Raw genomic sequence first — 13,086 nt, 5'->3', positions numbered from 1 at the left:
GAGAGCTTTGTTTACCATCTAATAGCGTCCCTTCTCTCTAAGAGACCATGGTTATCACTGTCCCACCATCCACATATACAACGCCAAACATTTCAGTACTCACTACTTGTTACACAATGTTCCTTCTCCAAGGATCAAGAACGACTGCATCCAGGCAATAGTCGGGAACTTCCCCGGTATCCAGGCCCCTCAGCTCTCTTCTCTCACCCAGGGATTCTCCCCAGAACTCCACTTTCACCTTTGGGACTCTGGTCCGGGTCCCTGGTCATCTCTCCGTTAGCAGATACGTCATTTCTTGGCTGTTTCCCCCTGAAGAGAACTGTCTACTACCTTGAGCCTTTCCCCTTGAGGGGGAAAACCCCTGCAGGACCTTCTCACTTGAGAGGCAGCCTTGGGCTGAACCCTCTCCCTGGAGGGTTTTCCTCCAATGACTCCTAATCCATGACGTCAATTCTCTTCCAAAATCCTAAATTACCCTTTTTATAATGAAGGACAATACTCCTTGTATAGGATCTAGTTTCCTAGCCACCTTCATAGACCACACATAACCTTAACCCCAAACACTTAGTCACCGAGACACAGGGTACTTTCTTGTCCCCCAGTTCACCAAAAATCTAGTGGACATTGTGAATATCACAGGAACCATTTTTCCCTTACAAAAAAACCCTCCAGTGGAGTCAAGCAATCTGTCTCACACAGAATTCTAGCAGGGATTCTCTTAGGTGACAAAAAAAGGTCTCCTTATTTTAAAGGGGACAGAAGCCATTATTTTTTGCTAAACTGAAATGGGCACTGCATCAAACTTAGCAGTGAAGAATAGCAGAGCCCAAAGCAGCACTTATTACAGTGAATGATCTAACAGAACAAATATTGCCATATAGTTTGCAAAGGGAATAATGTACATCACACACACAGACAATCATTTTTTGTCTTCATACCTGATACAAGGGGTTTAAAACTACATGGAATGATTTGAGGATCAAAGAATTCTCTCAGAGATTCTCAAGTAATTCAATGGAAGAGTTATACAATGTATTCATAGGTCTATTCAAATGAGCAAACATCTCTGCTTGCAGAGAAAACCAACTTCTTTACGGTGGCTTTTCGCTTTCCACTTCTTCTTTTGGACTGCACAGGATTGCATTTTCTTTTTCTTGCAACTAAGTTCTGGGCTCACTATCTTTCCTGCTGCAGATATGAATCTTTTTGAAGAAGTGCTGCCCTGTATCAGAAATATCCTTTCCCGTGCAACACCTGCCGAAGTCCAGATGTGTCTTCAAGACCTGTTGGAAAAAGATCTCATATCCAAGGAATACTGTCAGGCCTTGCTCAGTGAAAAAGACACAGAGGACCTATCAAGGAAGATCACCTTAACGCTAGTGGCAAAAGGAGACCTATGTGTCAACACTTTGCTTCTTCTTAATGGTTTGCAATCCTACAGAAACTTGCAACACAACGGTGAGGGAGAATCAACTCAGCACACAGGTCCAATGAGTAAGTCTAGTCTACTTTTTTCTCATTTTGCATGCATCTTTTTTTTTTTACAAAAAGGAGGAAGGGCATGTCTTTCCTATTGTCGCTCTTTTCAAAGCCTTCTCCTGTTTGATTTCCACAGTTCTAGTAGCAAAATTGGTCCTGGAGAAAAACCTGGGATCTTTGCAGACTATGATACCTTTTGATTGCATTGACAAAGACATAACAGGTTCTGAGTTGGCCAGGCCCAGAATCAGTTTTCTATTTTATTTATTTATTAGCTTTTTTATACCGGTGTTCGTAAGGTACATCACGCCGGTTCACATTATAACAAAAGTAGTGAAATTACATAATAACAGGGAAAAGGGATGGGGCAACATAGTGAAGCACAGAAGTACAGCTCAAATGCAACAACAAATGCCTATATACATCCTGCCTGTGTGTGGCTTTGAGTTTATCATTCATGAGAAATAATCCCATAACAATCCTAGGAGCCTTTCTTGAAAAGAAACATTTGAATGCTTCTGGGAGATTGCACTGGGAAAGGGTAAATCTATCTATCTATATATATAGAGAGAGAGAGGGGGGGGGGGGATTGTGTGATGATGTAGTGACATGTGGGGGTGTATGTGTGTGGGTGTATTTCTGCAGTGGGTGTGGGTATGAGGCATAGAGTGTGTTTTTTGTTTTTTTTTAGTATATGCTGTGTGAGATGGGTGTGTGGATGCTGTTTGTGAGATCTATATGTTTGGGGTCTATAGCATGTGTGGGTGGAGTGGGTAGAGGTGCATGAGTATGGGGCTGTGGATATATGGTATGTGTTGGAGGATTAAGGGAGGTGATGCCTGGGGGTGTGGGTGTATAAAAGTAGGGTGTATGAGTTTGTGTGTGTGTGTGTTGGGGGATGTGTGGTTGTAGATATGAGGGTGAGGTGAGGAAGAGATGTGTGTGTGCGTGTATGTGCATGTGCTTTGTGGGGGTGGGGATCAGTATATATGTGGGTGTCAGAGTTCGTGGTGTGTGTGTGTGGTTGTGTATAGGTGTGATGCGTGTGTAGGGGTATGTGTGGGCATGAGGGGATGGAGGGTAGTCAAAGTATGGGATAAGGGTGTGGGTATGGATATGGATAGAGGTGTGTATGAGGGGGGAGGGCATTTGTGTGCCAGCTGTTTGTACAGGGAGTGTGGCTAGGTGCATGGGTGTGGGGAAGAGCATATGATATGCTTGGGTGTTGTGGGGGACAAACTAGAGGAATAGGAACTGAGCCCAGGGCCCCCCACCCTGCACAGTCCCCATTAAATGGATGCCTTGGGTAAAGCTCCTAATGAATAACTATTGCAGGTGGCCCTGTAGAAATGCAGAGGGGAAAATCCCTGGATAGTTGCACATGAAGGCTCGAGGCACCATGGCCCAGTAGAAGCTGGTTCTGATTGAGCCGGCAGGCCACAGGAACAGAAGGAAACTGCTAGGACCTTAAACCCTTTCTAAGGCGGGGGGAAGGAGCAATGTTATTATCCAGTTACAGAGCTGGATTTAATAATAAGATGTGGGAAAAACACGCGCTGAACTTTCTTCACTCGTGCGCATATAAAAGAATGAACTCCCGATGCCATAAGCTAATGGTAGGCTAACGCACCGGGATTGCTGACCCGAAAATAAGCACACAAAAGACGTGCTTAGCGGGCATAAAATGTGCCATGAGCGCGAATCGTGTTTTCTGTGCATAAATTCCGAGGTCAGCAGCCCTGCGCCGTGAACTCCATGCTCAGCCCCATAGACTAACGCTAGCTCCAGAAACTTTACTCCACCTCTGACCAGGAGTTACATTTCCAGCATTAAGAAAACCTGAGTGAAGCCTACGCTCCTCGCTACATTGGGGAGTAATAGCTAATGCCTTGCTTAACGTGGGATGTACACAGAATAGCATTAATTTGCGTGCGCATTTTTTTTTTGTGCGCGTGTGTTTGCTAACCTTCCTGTTGCATTGGGAGTGAAATGCGCCCAAAAGTATGCATGCAACCGCACAATAACGGTGTGTGCAGAGCCGCGCGCACATTATAACATCGGCCTAACAGCCTGGTCCAGGAAAATGCACTCACTTGCCTTGGACCACACAGAAAGCAAGAGGGAAAGAGAAATGTGTGAACTCAGACATAAGTTTGGTGCCTTGATCACTGGTCCACATGTCCAGTGCATAGGCCAGTGGTCTGTGCTGGAAGTATGAGATGCGTGACAGCAGCTTCTGATTCCTGCACTAGAGAGGCAGTGCCCCAAAAGCCGCCTCTCGTGGCAGCATTTGAAACAGTTGTGCAAGGAACTGCATCCTGTACTCTGGGACAGGGGTGGGGCAAGTCCGCTCCTCGAGGGCCCGCAAACCAGTCGGGTTTTCAAGTATGCCTAATGCATATGTATGAGAGAAAGGGAGAGAGTTGCATGCGCTCCGCCTCGGTTGTATTTCAAATCTACTTCCCGATTTGCGGCCCTCGAGGAGCGGAATTGCCCACCTCTGCTCTAGGAGGCTGACGGTCACCGCAATGATTTGAAAATATACAAAAAAATAATGAAGGGCGTGGCTTTCCAACGAGAGCCGCATGGCATGAAAAAGAAGGAGAGCTTTGGTGGTAAACAGCACAAGGACGTGGGAGTATAATTGCCAGTTCTAATTAAAATATGAATCCTTCTTCATGTGCTAGCTTTGTACACTAGGGACTAGCACACCAAGCGTTTATGCCATAATCACAACATGGGAAAATCCCTTTTCGTGATCTTGGCACTTTTCCAGAGTGCTGCTTTCACTTCCTTGCTACAGAATCACTCAGGTCATCCATAACTTTCTCCTCTGTTAGCACGTAGATTGTTTGGGATCTTACTAGATTCTGTCCCGGTGTGAGGATTTCGCCTGCTGCATTATTATATTTGGCCCTTTCTGGCAGTATTTAGTATTGTGTAAGACATCTTGGTAGCGACTTCACAGACCATCTTGCTTAGGAGTCATCTTGCCATTGTCAACAACATTCGAAACTTTTTTTTTTTTTCCCATTCAGTGCCGAACAGGTTAGTCTGCATTGTTGAATTATGGGTCAAGCCAAACACCTGGTAGCTCCTTCCAAAAAAAAAAAAAATTACCAAAATAGACATGATTTTAAACCGTGTTTTTAAATTAGAATTTTATTTTCCAGTCCAACCACTTGGATTCAGCTGGCATGTTTCCTGCAGCAGCTCAAGGGTTTGAAAACGATGTGGCACATTTGCATATAGATTTGCATCACATAGTGGAAGCAATGTTCAGAACACCAGTGTGAGGGAGTATATGGGAAACTCCCTCAGAACACCTTAGAGAACCGGCCACAGCTCTCTGGCCCGGTCCGCCTTAAGGACCGGTCCCACCAGGGATTATGGATGAGAGGAGGCTCCTCTCACCACACCATAAGGAGTCAAGGCCCAGAAGGTTCGGGGAGGCCCCAGAGAGAAGACAGGAAGCCATTGTATGTTGAGGACTGTGAACAACTTAAGGTCGGCAAAGGTAAGCAGCCTTTTGTGCTGTCGTTTTCTGTTATTGTAAATAAAAAGGATGTGTGTGGAAACAGCCAGAGTTTGCCTCCGTTTGTCCTCCCGGCTGTTTCCCCAAGCCATGGCTGCTCCCAGTTACCACAGCCCAGCCTAATCAGTGCCACGCGACCTCTCAGCTAAGTGACTACCGCAGGTATGAAGTACCCCCAGTCTTTGCACCTACATTTTCTGAAGGCAAAGTTTTGCTGGGAAATATCAATTGGAAGATTAAATCTGCACAGGTTGTGCCTCTACCCTGTCCTCTCCCTGCCCCTCCCTGGCAGCAGGGCTGGTGCCCTAAGCATATCTTCGATTATTCACCTCCTCCCCATCCCCCAACTTATCAATTGGTGGCAGGCCCCCCCCCCCCCCCCCGCACAGTGCTCCCTCCTACCCACAAGCAGTGGCTCCAGGACTGTGCTCCCTTCTTTGGCATTTTTGGCTCTGATACTGCACCCCCTCTGGACCTCACAGTGGTGGCACTTTGCCACCCCTAAAATCTCGGCACTGTGACTGCCTAGTTTGCCTAATGGAAGCACCGGCCCTGCCCGGGAGTTCCTCGTCCCCAGCCACCTCTCCGCATGTGCTGAGGAAGCTGGCACATACTTTCATCCCAATCAAAGTACGCACAATTTTCAGACAGGATGATTAACCTGGGTAAATGGCATTAAAAATTGCCCTTCAAATGCACAAAATCACACCAGGAAAACGCAGGAAAAAAAAAACAAACCAGCACCAGTAGTTAAAGCATATTGACAACATTTGTTTACACCTACTCTGTGCCTCAGGACACAATTTAGTAAAATGCCATAACCTTTAACTTATATTTAAAATAAAACTTCATAACCATATTTTTATCAGCCTCACAGACAAAGGGGACTATTAAATTAGCCCTAGTGGTCTCCTCTTCCTGAGATGTTGCAAGGAACGCAGATAATCCCAGGGTATCTACAACCCCTTCTTGCCCTGAATTGCCTTGTGCCCTCACTGAACGCTTCTTAGATGGCAAATAATAAACATTATTCAAATGGGGGGTGTCCAAGAAAGTTCAGAACTCTTAAATTCAAGGGCCACTTTCTCTTCTCGGTGACTTCAATTTGATACTGCATCTGAAGGTCCTTCTTCATAAAACCATTCCCCAAACTCTGCAGCGTTTTCACCTTCTGGTCTGCCGTATAGAGTCCAAAGACAGAGTTTTCCTTCCCTCCCAGAACTGACCGATTGACTCCTGAAGAATGGTTGAGAAGAGCCAGGTACCCCCGGACCCTGCAGATACCACCTCTCTCCTGCCTCTCATCACAGGTGGTGGCAAGTGCTGGCCCCAGGAGCACTCCCCGGCTATTCTGCCTCCCCTCAGGCGTCAAGGCAGCCGCCAGTGCCGGTCGCGCTGCCACAGGAGCTTTCCTCGATCCAGTGAAACTCCCGCAGGGGACCCTCTCCTCTCCTGGTGGGCTCCAACTTGGCACACACCACAGCAACAGGAAGAGCTGAGGGAGAGACTTCCGTCTTGGGCCCAGGAGAAGCTTCACTTCTTCCACCGGCAACAAGAGACAACCTGGATGAAGACACCGACTCCCACATTCTCTCTTCAGACCCTCCCATTTATTCTCTTCTTCTTCTTGCTCCTGTCTGTTCCAGTATCTTCTCACTTTGTCCTCCCATGCATTATTTGCCCCTTGTTCTCATGCATTTTATCCTATCCCTCCATCCTCAACTCCTAGTCTCTGCTGCTCCATCCTACCTTTCATCCATTATCCTTTCCACACTCCTTGTGTTTCCACCCCTGTCTGTGGTTCTGCCTGCACTGCTTGGCTCTGTCTTTTGGTTAGAGTAGGAGGCTGAGAACCAGGGAAGCCAAGGTTCAAATCCTGCTTCCTCCACCAGCACTCTTGGAGACCTTGGGCAAGTATCTTCACCTTCCATTGTCCAAGGTATCTCTGAGGCAGGGACTCACTGTATCTGAATTGTTAAGGGGAGACCACTGGAGCTGGAGGAGGGGAGAGCAGAAGAAGATTATCTGGGTTGAAGGAAGGGAAAGAGAGATCACTGGGGTTAGAGGGAGAGTACTGGAGGTGAGGTAAAGGGAAGGGTTGATCACTGACGATTGGGGGGGGGCAGAATCCTGGGGGAAGGAAGGGGAAGATTGCAGGTTGGGGAGAAGAGTACCTGGGTTGGGGGAGAGGGGAGGGAAAGGGAGACCACTGATGTTGGGGGGGGGGAGTATGAGGGTTGGAGAGGGGAGAGGACGATCACTGAGGTTGAGGGGGGAGTACTGAAGTTGGGGGGAGGGGAGATCACTGGGTTGGGGGAGAGAAGGGGAGATCACTGGAGTTGTAGGGAAAAAGGCAAGCACTGGTTTTGATGAGAGAGGAAGGGGAGAGCATGGGCCAGCGGGGGAAGGGGAGAATACAGGAGTGAGGGGGGAGGGAGTGTAAGAGTGTATGTGTGTGTAAGAGAGTGAGTGAGTCGGGGAGAGAGACCTTGTGGCATGAACAGGATGAGGGTATACTTTTTCCACTCATCCTAGGTGCCAAAATTGCTTGGCTATGGTTCAGACTAAAATTGGCACCCCCTTGTGAAAACATTATTTATTTATTTATTAATTCATTATGTTTGAATGCATTTACAAAATATATTCGAGATAAACATTTTAAATATAAAATAAAGCAGGGTGAAATCAAAACAGAAAAAGCAACAAGACCACACTTAAATATTTAAATAATTCTTATTAAGCTCCCAATATGGAAGAAGGGGGATTCCTAAAAAAAGAGCAAAATTAAAAACCGATGATAGCAGACAACAAGGCGAGAAAAGAAGAAGACGCCCTGGAAAAAAAACCAATGGCAGCCCCAACTTATCACCTCCCCTCCCCTACAAAAACAACAATGGATGCACGGCAGCCCCTACCCCCTTGTCTCTCCCTCATACCCCCACCCCATCTGTCTGATCCTGCCTGCCTCCACTCCCCTCTCTCTCTCTTTCCCCCTCTCACTTTTCCTTCAGCGCCCACGCTCTCTGTCACCACCCCCACTCTCTTGCTCTCCCTCCTGCCCCCACTCTTTTTCGTTTCCCCCAGTGAAGATATCGGACACGCATTTTAAGAATCCGAAACATCAAAAAATGGGGTCACATTTAAAACAGCTCACCTACCATCAGCGGTGATAAGCAGGAGGGGGGGCTACACTGATGCGCAGAGCCAAAGAACACAACGATGGATAAGAACCGCAACGCCCAGCCAGTTTGCCCATTTTCCTTCCCCGATACTTTACCAAAGAACCAACCTGACTTCCAGCTTTGGAGCCAATGTGCTAAACTGCTCCAAAGATCACACAGGAATAGTGCAATACAGCAAGAATGTCTTCTTACAGTGCCGGGCCATTTACAGAATATGTAAACACGTTTCTTGCTGGTTTTCCTGCATTAAAATCTGCACGAAAGTGCGGAATAGGGTGGACTGCCCTGCCCTGGCCCGACTAATATGTAGCCTGCACCACCCCAGATCTGCTCCTTTCCAGCACTGCGCTCCTCTCTGTGAGTTTGAGCCGCACTGGAGTCTGCATTCTCGTGCTGAGTCTCCCAAGAACTGTGCAAAAAATACAGCACTTCAGAGGGCCGTAAGGTGCCAGAAAGGAGCACTTCTGGGAGGGTGCAGGAGAGGAGGGCTTGCTGGGGTGGAGGAGTCTGGCTGAGGCTGGCTGAGGTGGGGAGGTCCAAGGCTGGATGGGGGGGTGGGGACAGAGATTGAGGTTGGCTGGCCGTGGTTGAGGCTTGCTGGCTGTCTGCTGGGGACGAGGCTGGAGGATGTCTGTGGGGTGGGGGTGGGGGTGGGGGGTCAAGGCTGGATTGCTGACTGTGGGAGGTGGTTGAGGCTTTCAGGGAGGATCTGAGTCTGGAGACTGGCTAGGGGGATTGGAAGCTGGCTGGCAGTGGGGACGGGGAAGTTTGAGGCTGCATGCTGACTGGCTTTGCTGGCGAGGACTGGCAAGCAGGACTGGGGGGATTTCTGAGTAGGGGAAGTAGGTTGCAAGCTGAGAGGTGCCAGGCTGGTTTCCTGATGTAGAGGAAATTGTTGGTTGAGGACAGATTGGCTGAGATAATAAGACTACTTGGCTGGAGGAATGACTGATGGGTGGCGGACTTGCAAGCTGGTGGGCACAGGGGATGGGGCTAGCTGTGTGTGTGTGAGAGAGTGTGTGTGTGTGTGTGTGTGTGAGACAGGGAGAGAGAACTTGCAGGATTGGGGGCGAGAGAAGCTAGAAAGGAGCTGATAATGGAGCAAGACCAGAGTTGGGGTAGGGACACCTACCTCCCCTACCCATATCAGGACGCCTCCTTGAAACCTCTCTCTCTCTTCCTTTTCCACTATCTCGAGTTCTCCCTCATCTCCCATCTGTCCTCATCCCTGGCCATCAGTAGTCCTCTCTTCCTCTTCTCTCCCCATCCCCTCTTCCCATTCCTGGTCTGATGGGGCAAGAGGGAGAAAGAGAGGGAGAAGCGGAGGAAAGAGCTGCGGGTTGGGGGATACAGGTGCAGGCAAAGGGTGGGAAGAGCACAGAGGTGGGGCAGGAGGTGTTATTTTGAGGCACAGAGCCTCTGTCAATCTTGTGCTTGGTGGGGGTGAGTGTCAAGGAACAAACACCCCCCCCCCCCCCCCCCGTTCTCCACAAGAACAATGATGGAAGCTCAGCAGCCCTGAAATAACACCTTCCACTCTCCATAAGAATGACGATGGGGGCTTAGCTTAAGCATGGGAGAAAATGTATTTCTGTTTCTACTTTTCCAGTTTTGCACTGTATTATACAGAGTTGAAGCTGCTTGGGCTTTGCATTTCAGTTTCTTTCTGCATATTTGTAATTTGTGGTTAACTAGTCTACCTCTGGTTCTGCACATGTGACTGAGCTGAATTGTTGCAGCTAGGGTGTAGGGATCTGTAGTTTTCTTGTATATTAACAGGTGAATTTTCAAAAGGATTTACATGTCTAATTAAAACTACTATTGTAGCAAAAAAAGCCATTTACACGGGTAAAGTGCACTTACACAGTAAGTCCTACGGACAATTCAATGGCATATATTATAATAATTTTTAAAACCCCGCTTACAAGGGTAATTTGTGTTACTGTTATTTAGATGACAGCAGAATGTTTTATATGATAAGGTATGCAGGGAATTATCCTGCTCTGCCCCCATTTGTTAGAGGAGTAGGGGAAGGCTTCTATGGATTCAGAGCACATATTTACAGCACTGGAGGTACAAGATGTTGGCCTTCCCTTGCACACTCACTCACTCACTGGTCCCAGTCTCTTAAATTCACTGCCTGTGCTCTTCTTAATATTTGCATAGTGCCAAGTAGCTTCTTTCTGAAGCTTATGCAGTGGACTATGTCCAGGCAATATATCCAGATGAGCCTGGAAGTTTTCTTTAATCAAGTGTGCAGTGCCCAATTAGGCCTGCTTCTGTATCTTTAGGTCATATTTCCTTGCATCTATTGATACTTGATGATCTTCTTTCTCTCCATGCATAATACAGCATAGTTGTATTATGCATGGAGGTAATTTTCAAAGGATTTAGGCGCCTAAGTGTAATGTACTATTGTAGCAATTTTCAAAAGCCCACTTACTGGAGTAAATGCTTTTTAAAATCAGGCCCTAAATCATTTTCTCCTTTACTACGTCTGATTTGCCAGCATCAACTTTTTAAATGGTTGGTCTGGGAATTAAATCTTATACCCTTTGATTTATGGGAAGTATGTATAGCAAGAAAGACATGAAATATTCAGTAAGAAATTAGCAGTGGGGGGGGGGCGGAGCTGGGGGGTGGAGTTGGGGGCAGAGCTTTGGGGGTGTCCCCCCCCCCCCACCCTGGGTTTCTGCCGCCCTTCACGCGCAGGATAAAGACGCCGCCCGCGCGGGCAGCCGCTGGAATCGGAGCCGGTGAGCAGGTGGCGGCGGCGGAGGGGAGCCGCACTTCTCCAGCAGCGGGTGAGGGGAAAACGCACGACAACTCCTTTCTTTTTACTTTCATTCTCGCTGAGATACCTGAGCGGAGCGCGCGCATGTCACTTTCTTGTGGGTCCGTGCGGCTGAGGGGAGCGCTTGGCGCGCGCGCAGCCTCGAGACCCCTCAGGAGTGCAGCGCGTGCCGCCTGCAGAGAGTTAGTCGGCGGTGAAAGTGCAGGGCATTTGGAAGCCGGATATTTAGTGGTGCGCTGGGGCAGGTATGGAAAGCGCGCGCCGTCCCTGCGGTCGTTGTCGTTTTCCCCCTGAGGAGGTGGCTGGCGGGCGGGCCCGGGCCCCCGCTGGGTGCATGGGGGGGGTGTTGAGTTTCAGGCGGCTGAACCTGTGATTGCCGCGAAGGTGACTCGGGCACCTCCTTGCACCGGGCACCCCTCCTTCCCGCCCTCTCCTTTCCCTGCAAGGGGCTTTCCAGGAGGCCTTTGACAGAGAAGCTGTAAAAGTGTTTTGTGTTCACGGTGAGGGCTCGTTAGAAATGTTGTGGTGCCCACCTCGGAGCAACGAACTCTGCGACCCCCCCGCTCGGAGCCCCGGTGGCTTTTGCTCAGGCAACGCCGCCGCTTCGCCTTTCTCCGTGGCATGGGCATGCGGAGTGTCGCCAATACTTTGCCCAGTCCTTCTGCAGAAAGGGATGGCACCGTTGAGGTTGTCCGCTTTAAAATGCACAGGGTTTTCAAAGTCAGCGGAGGGGGGGGGGGGACGCTTAGAAACAGGGCTGACAGCGAAACCGAAAGCAGAAACGGTGGGTGTAAGCCAGCGAATAATTTATGTTGAGCACGAGGGTGGGACTAAAGTGTTTGGATCAAATATCAGGGGACTTTTGTGCATGCGGTAAGAAATCAGGCGATTTCCTGGAAATCGAGGAGGATGAGATTCGCCTTCTGGCCGGTGGAAGCCGGGATGCTCTCCTGAGTGGGCGGAGCTGCGCCAACACGTGGAGTCGGTCCAGCCTCAGTGTTTGGAAAGGAAACTGCAAAGCACCCAGCCCAGATCCAAAACAGGCTGCTCCTAATCATGCGTTGTGTTTTATTTTTGGACGACAGGGGGAGAATGGGGTGTAGGCAGAGGCGTACCTAGAGTATTTGTGGCAACTGGGGCGTATACTTCTTTGGCACCCCCCAACCCCCCCCCCCCCCCCACTATATATACTTTTAAAATTTCCTAAGCATCGATAAAGTATTTCAAAACAGCAGACACATCAAATAATATTTATTTATTTAATTTAACACTTTTATATACCGAAATTCATGTAGCAAATTTAATTACATATCAATTCGGTTTACAGTATAACAATAACTAGCATGTAAGAATGCTTTTACATTTAACAGGGATACAAACTTGGAGCAATGGAACAGGATCAACGTAACAATAAATAAAATGATTTTTTCGTGGGGCCAGAGAAGAACTGGCTCACAATAATAATACCCAGTAATTAAAACTAATAAGGATTTTAGACATCTCCCTCTCTCCATATCTGTCATCCTAAGATTATTGTAGACTGCGGGCACACATGCATGCACGTACACACAACATGCTCCCTCTCTCTCATATACACACATGCTTGCTGAGAGACAGAGGGAACGTGTGTGTGTGTGTGTGTGTGCGTTACTTTTGGTGAGACACATACACATGTTCCTTTTCTCTCATACACACAGACACATGCTTGGTGAGAGACAAATGGAGCATGTTAACATGGTACTCATCATTGTGATATTCAATTACTTAGTAAATACCATAAATTTGTAAATTTGTTCCTTCTCTTAATTTCCTATCGACTTTTCACTGCTCCCAGTTGTGTATTTCCCTGTTTTATTGTAACTGCAATGTTTATTGTAACTGAAATGTTTTTCGTTATGCACCTGTTATTGTTATTATTGTTTATTCTTCTTACACTCCTTTGTTAATTGTAAACCGGCATGATGTGATACCTTTCGCGAATGCCGGTATAGAAAAACACAAAATAAATAAATAAAATAAATGTGTATGGGTGCAAGACACATTTGATGAGACACACACTTCCTCTATCTTTCTCGCTGTCTCGCATGCACACATGT

At 47.8% G+C, this 13,086-nt stretch overlaps 1 protein-coding gene across 2 annotated transcripts in view; it reads left to right on the top strand.

The window, feature by feature from the left end:
- The first annotated feature begins 1,198 nt into the window (after positions 1–1,198).
- Positions 1,199–13,086, top strand: part of CIITA (class II major histocompatibility complex transactivator) — an 84,160-nt gene continuing 72,272 nt past the window's right edge. The window contains exon 1 of one of the 2 annotated variants that reach the window (XM_029576958.1): positions 1,199–1,494. In XM_029576958.1, coding sequence (XP_029432818.1) covers positions 1,269–1,494 — 226 coding nt within the window. In that variant the 5' untranslated portion in view covers positions 1,199–1,268. Of the gene's footprint in view, positions 1,495–11,072; positions 11,236–13,086 lie in introns of those variants that run through there. The other variant, XM_029576959.1, reaches the window with a different exon arrangement.

The sequence above is a fragment of the Rhinatrema bivittatum genome, chromosome 14, assembly GCF_901001135.1.
Source record: "Rhinatrema bivittatum chromosome 14, aRhiBiv1.1, whole genome shotgun sequence".
In the NCBI taxonomy this organism is placed as follows: domain Eukaryota; kingdom Metazoa; phylum Chordata; class Amphibia; order Gymnophiona; family Rhinatrematidae; genus Rhinatrema; species Rhinatrema bivittatum.
The sequence above is the reverse complement of the archived record's forward strand: the minus strand, read 5'-3'. Positions and strand labels throughout refer to the sequence as shown.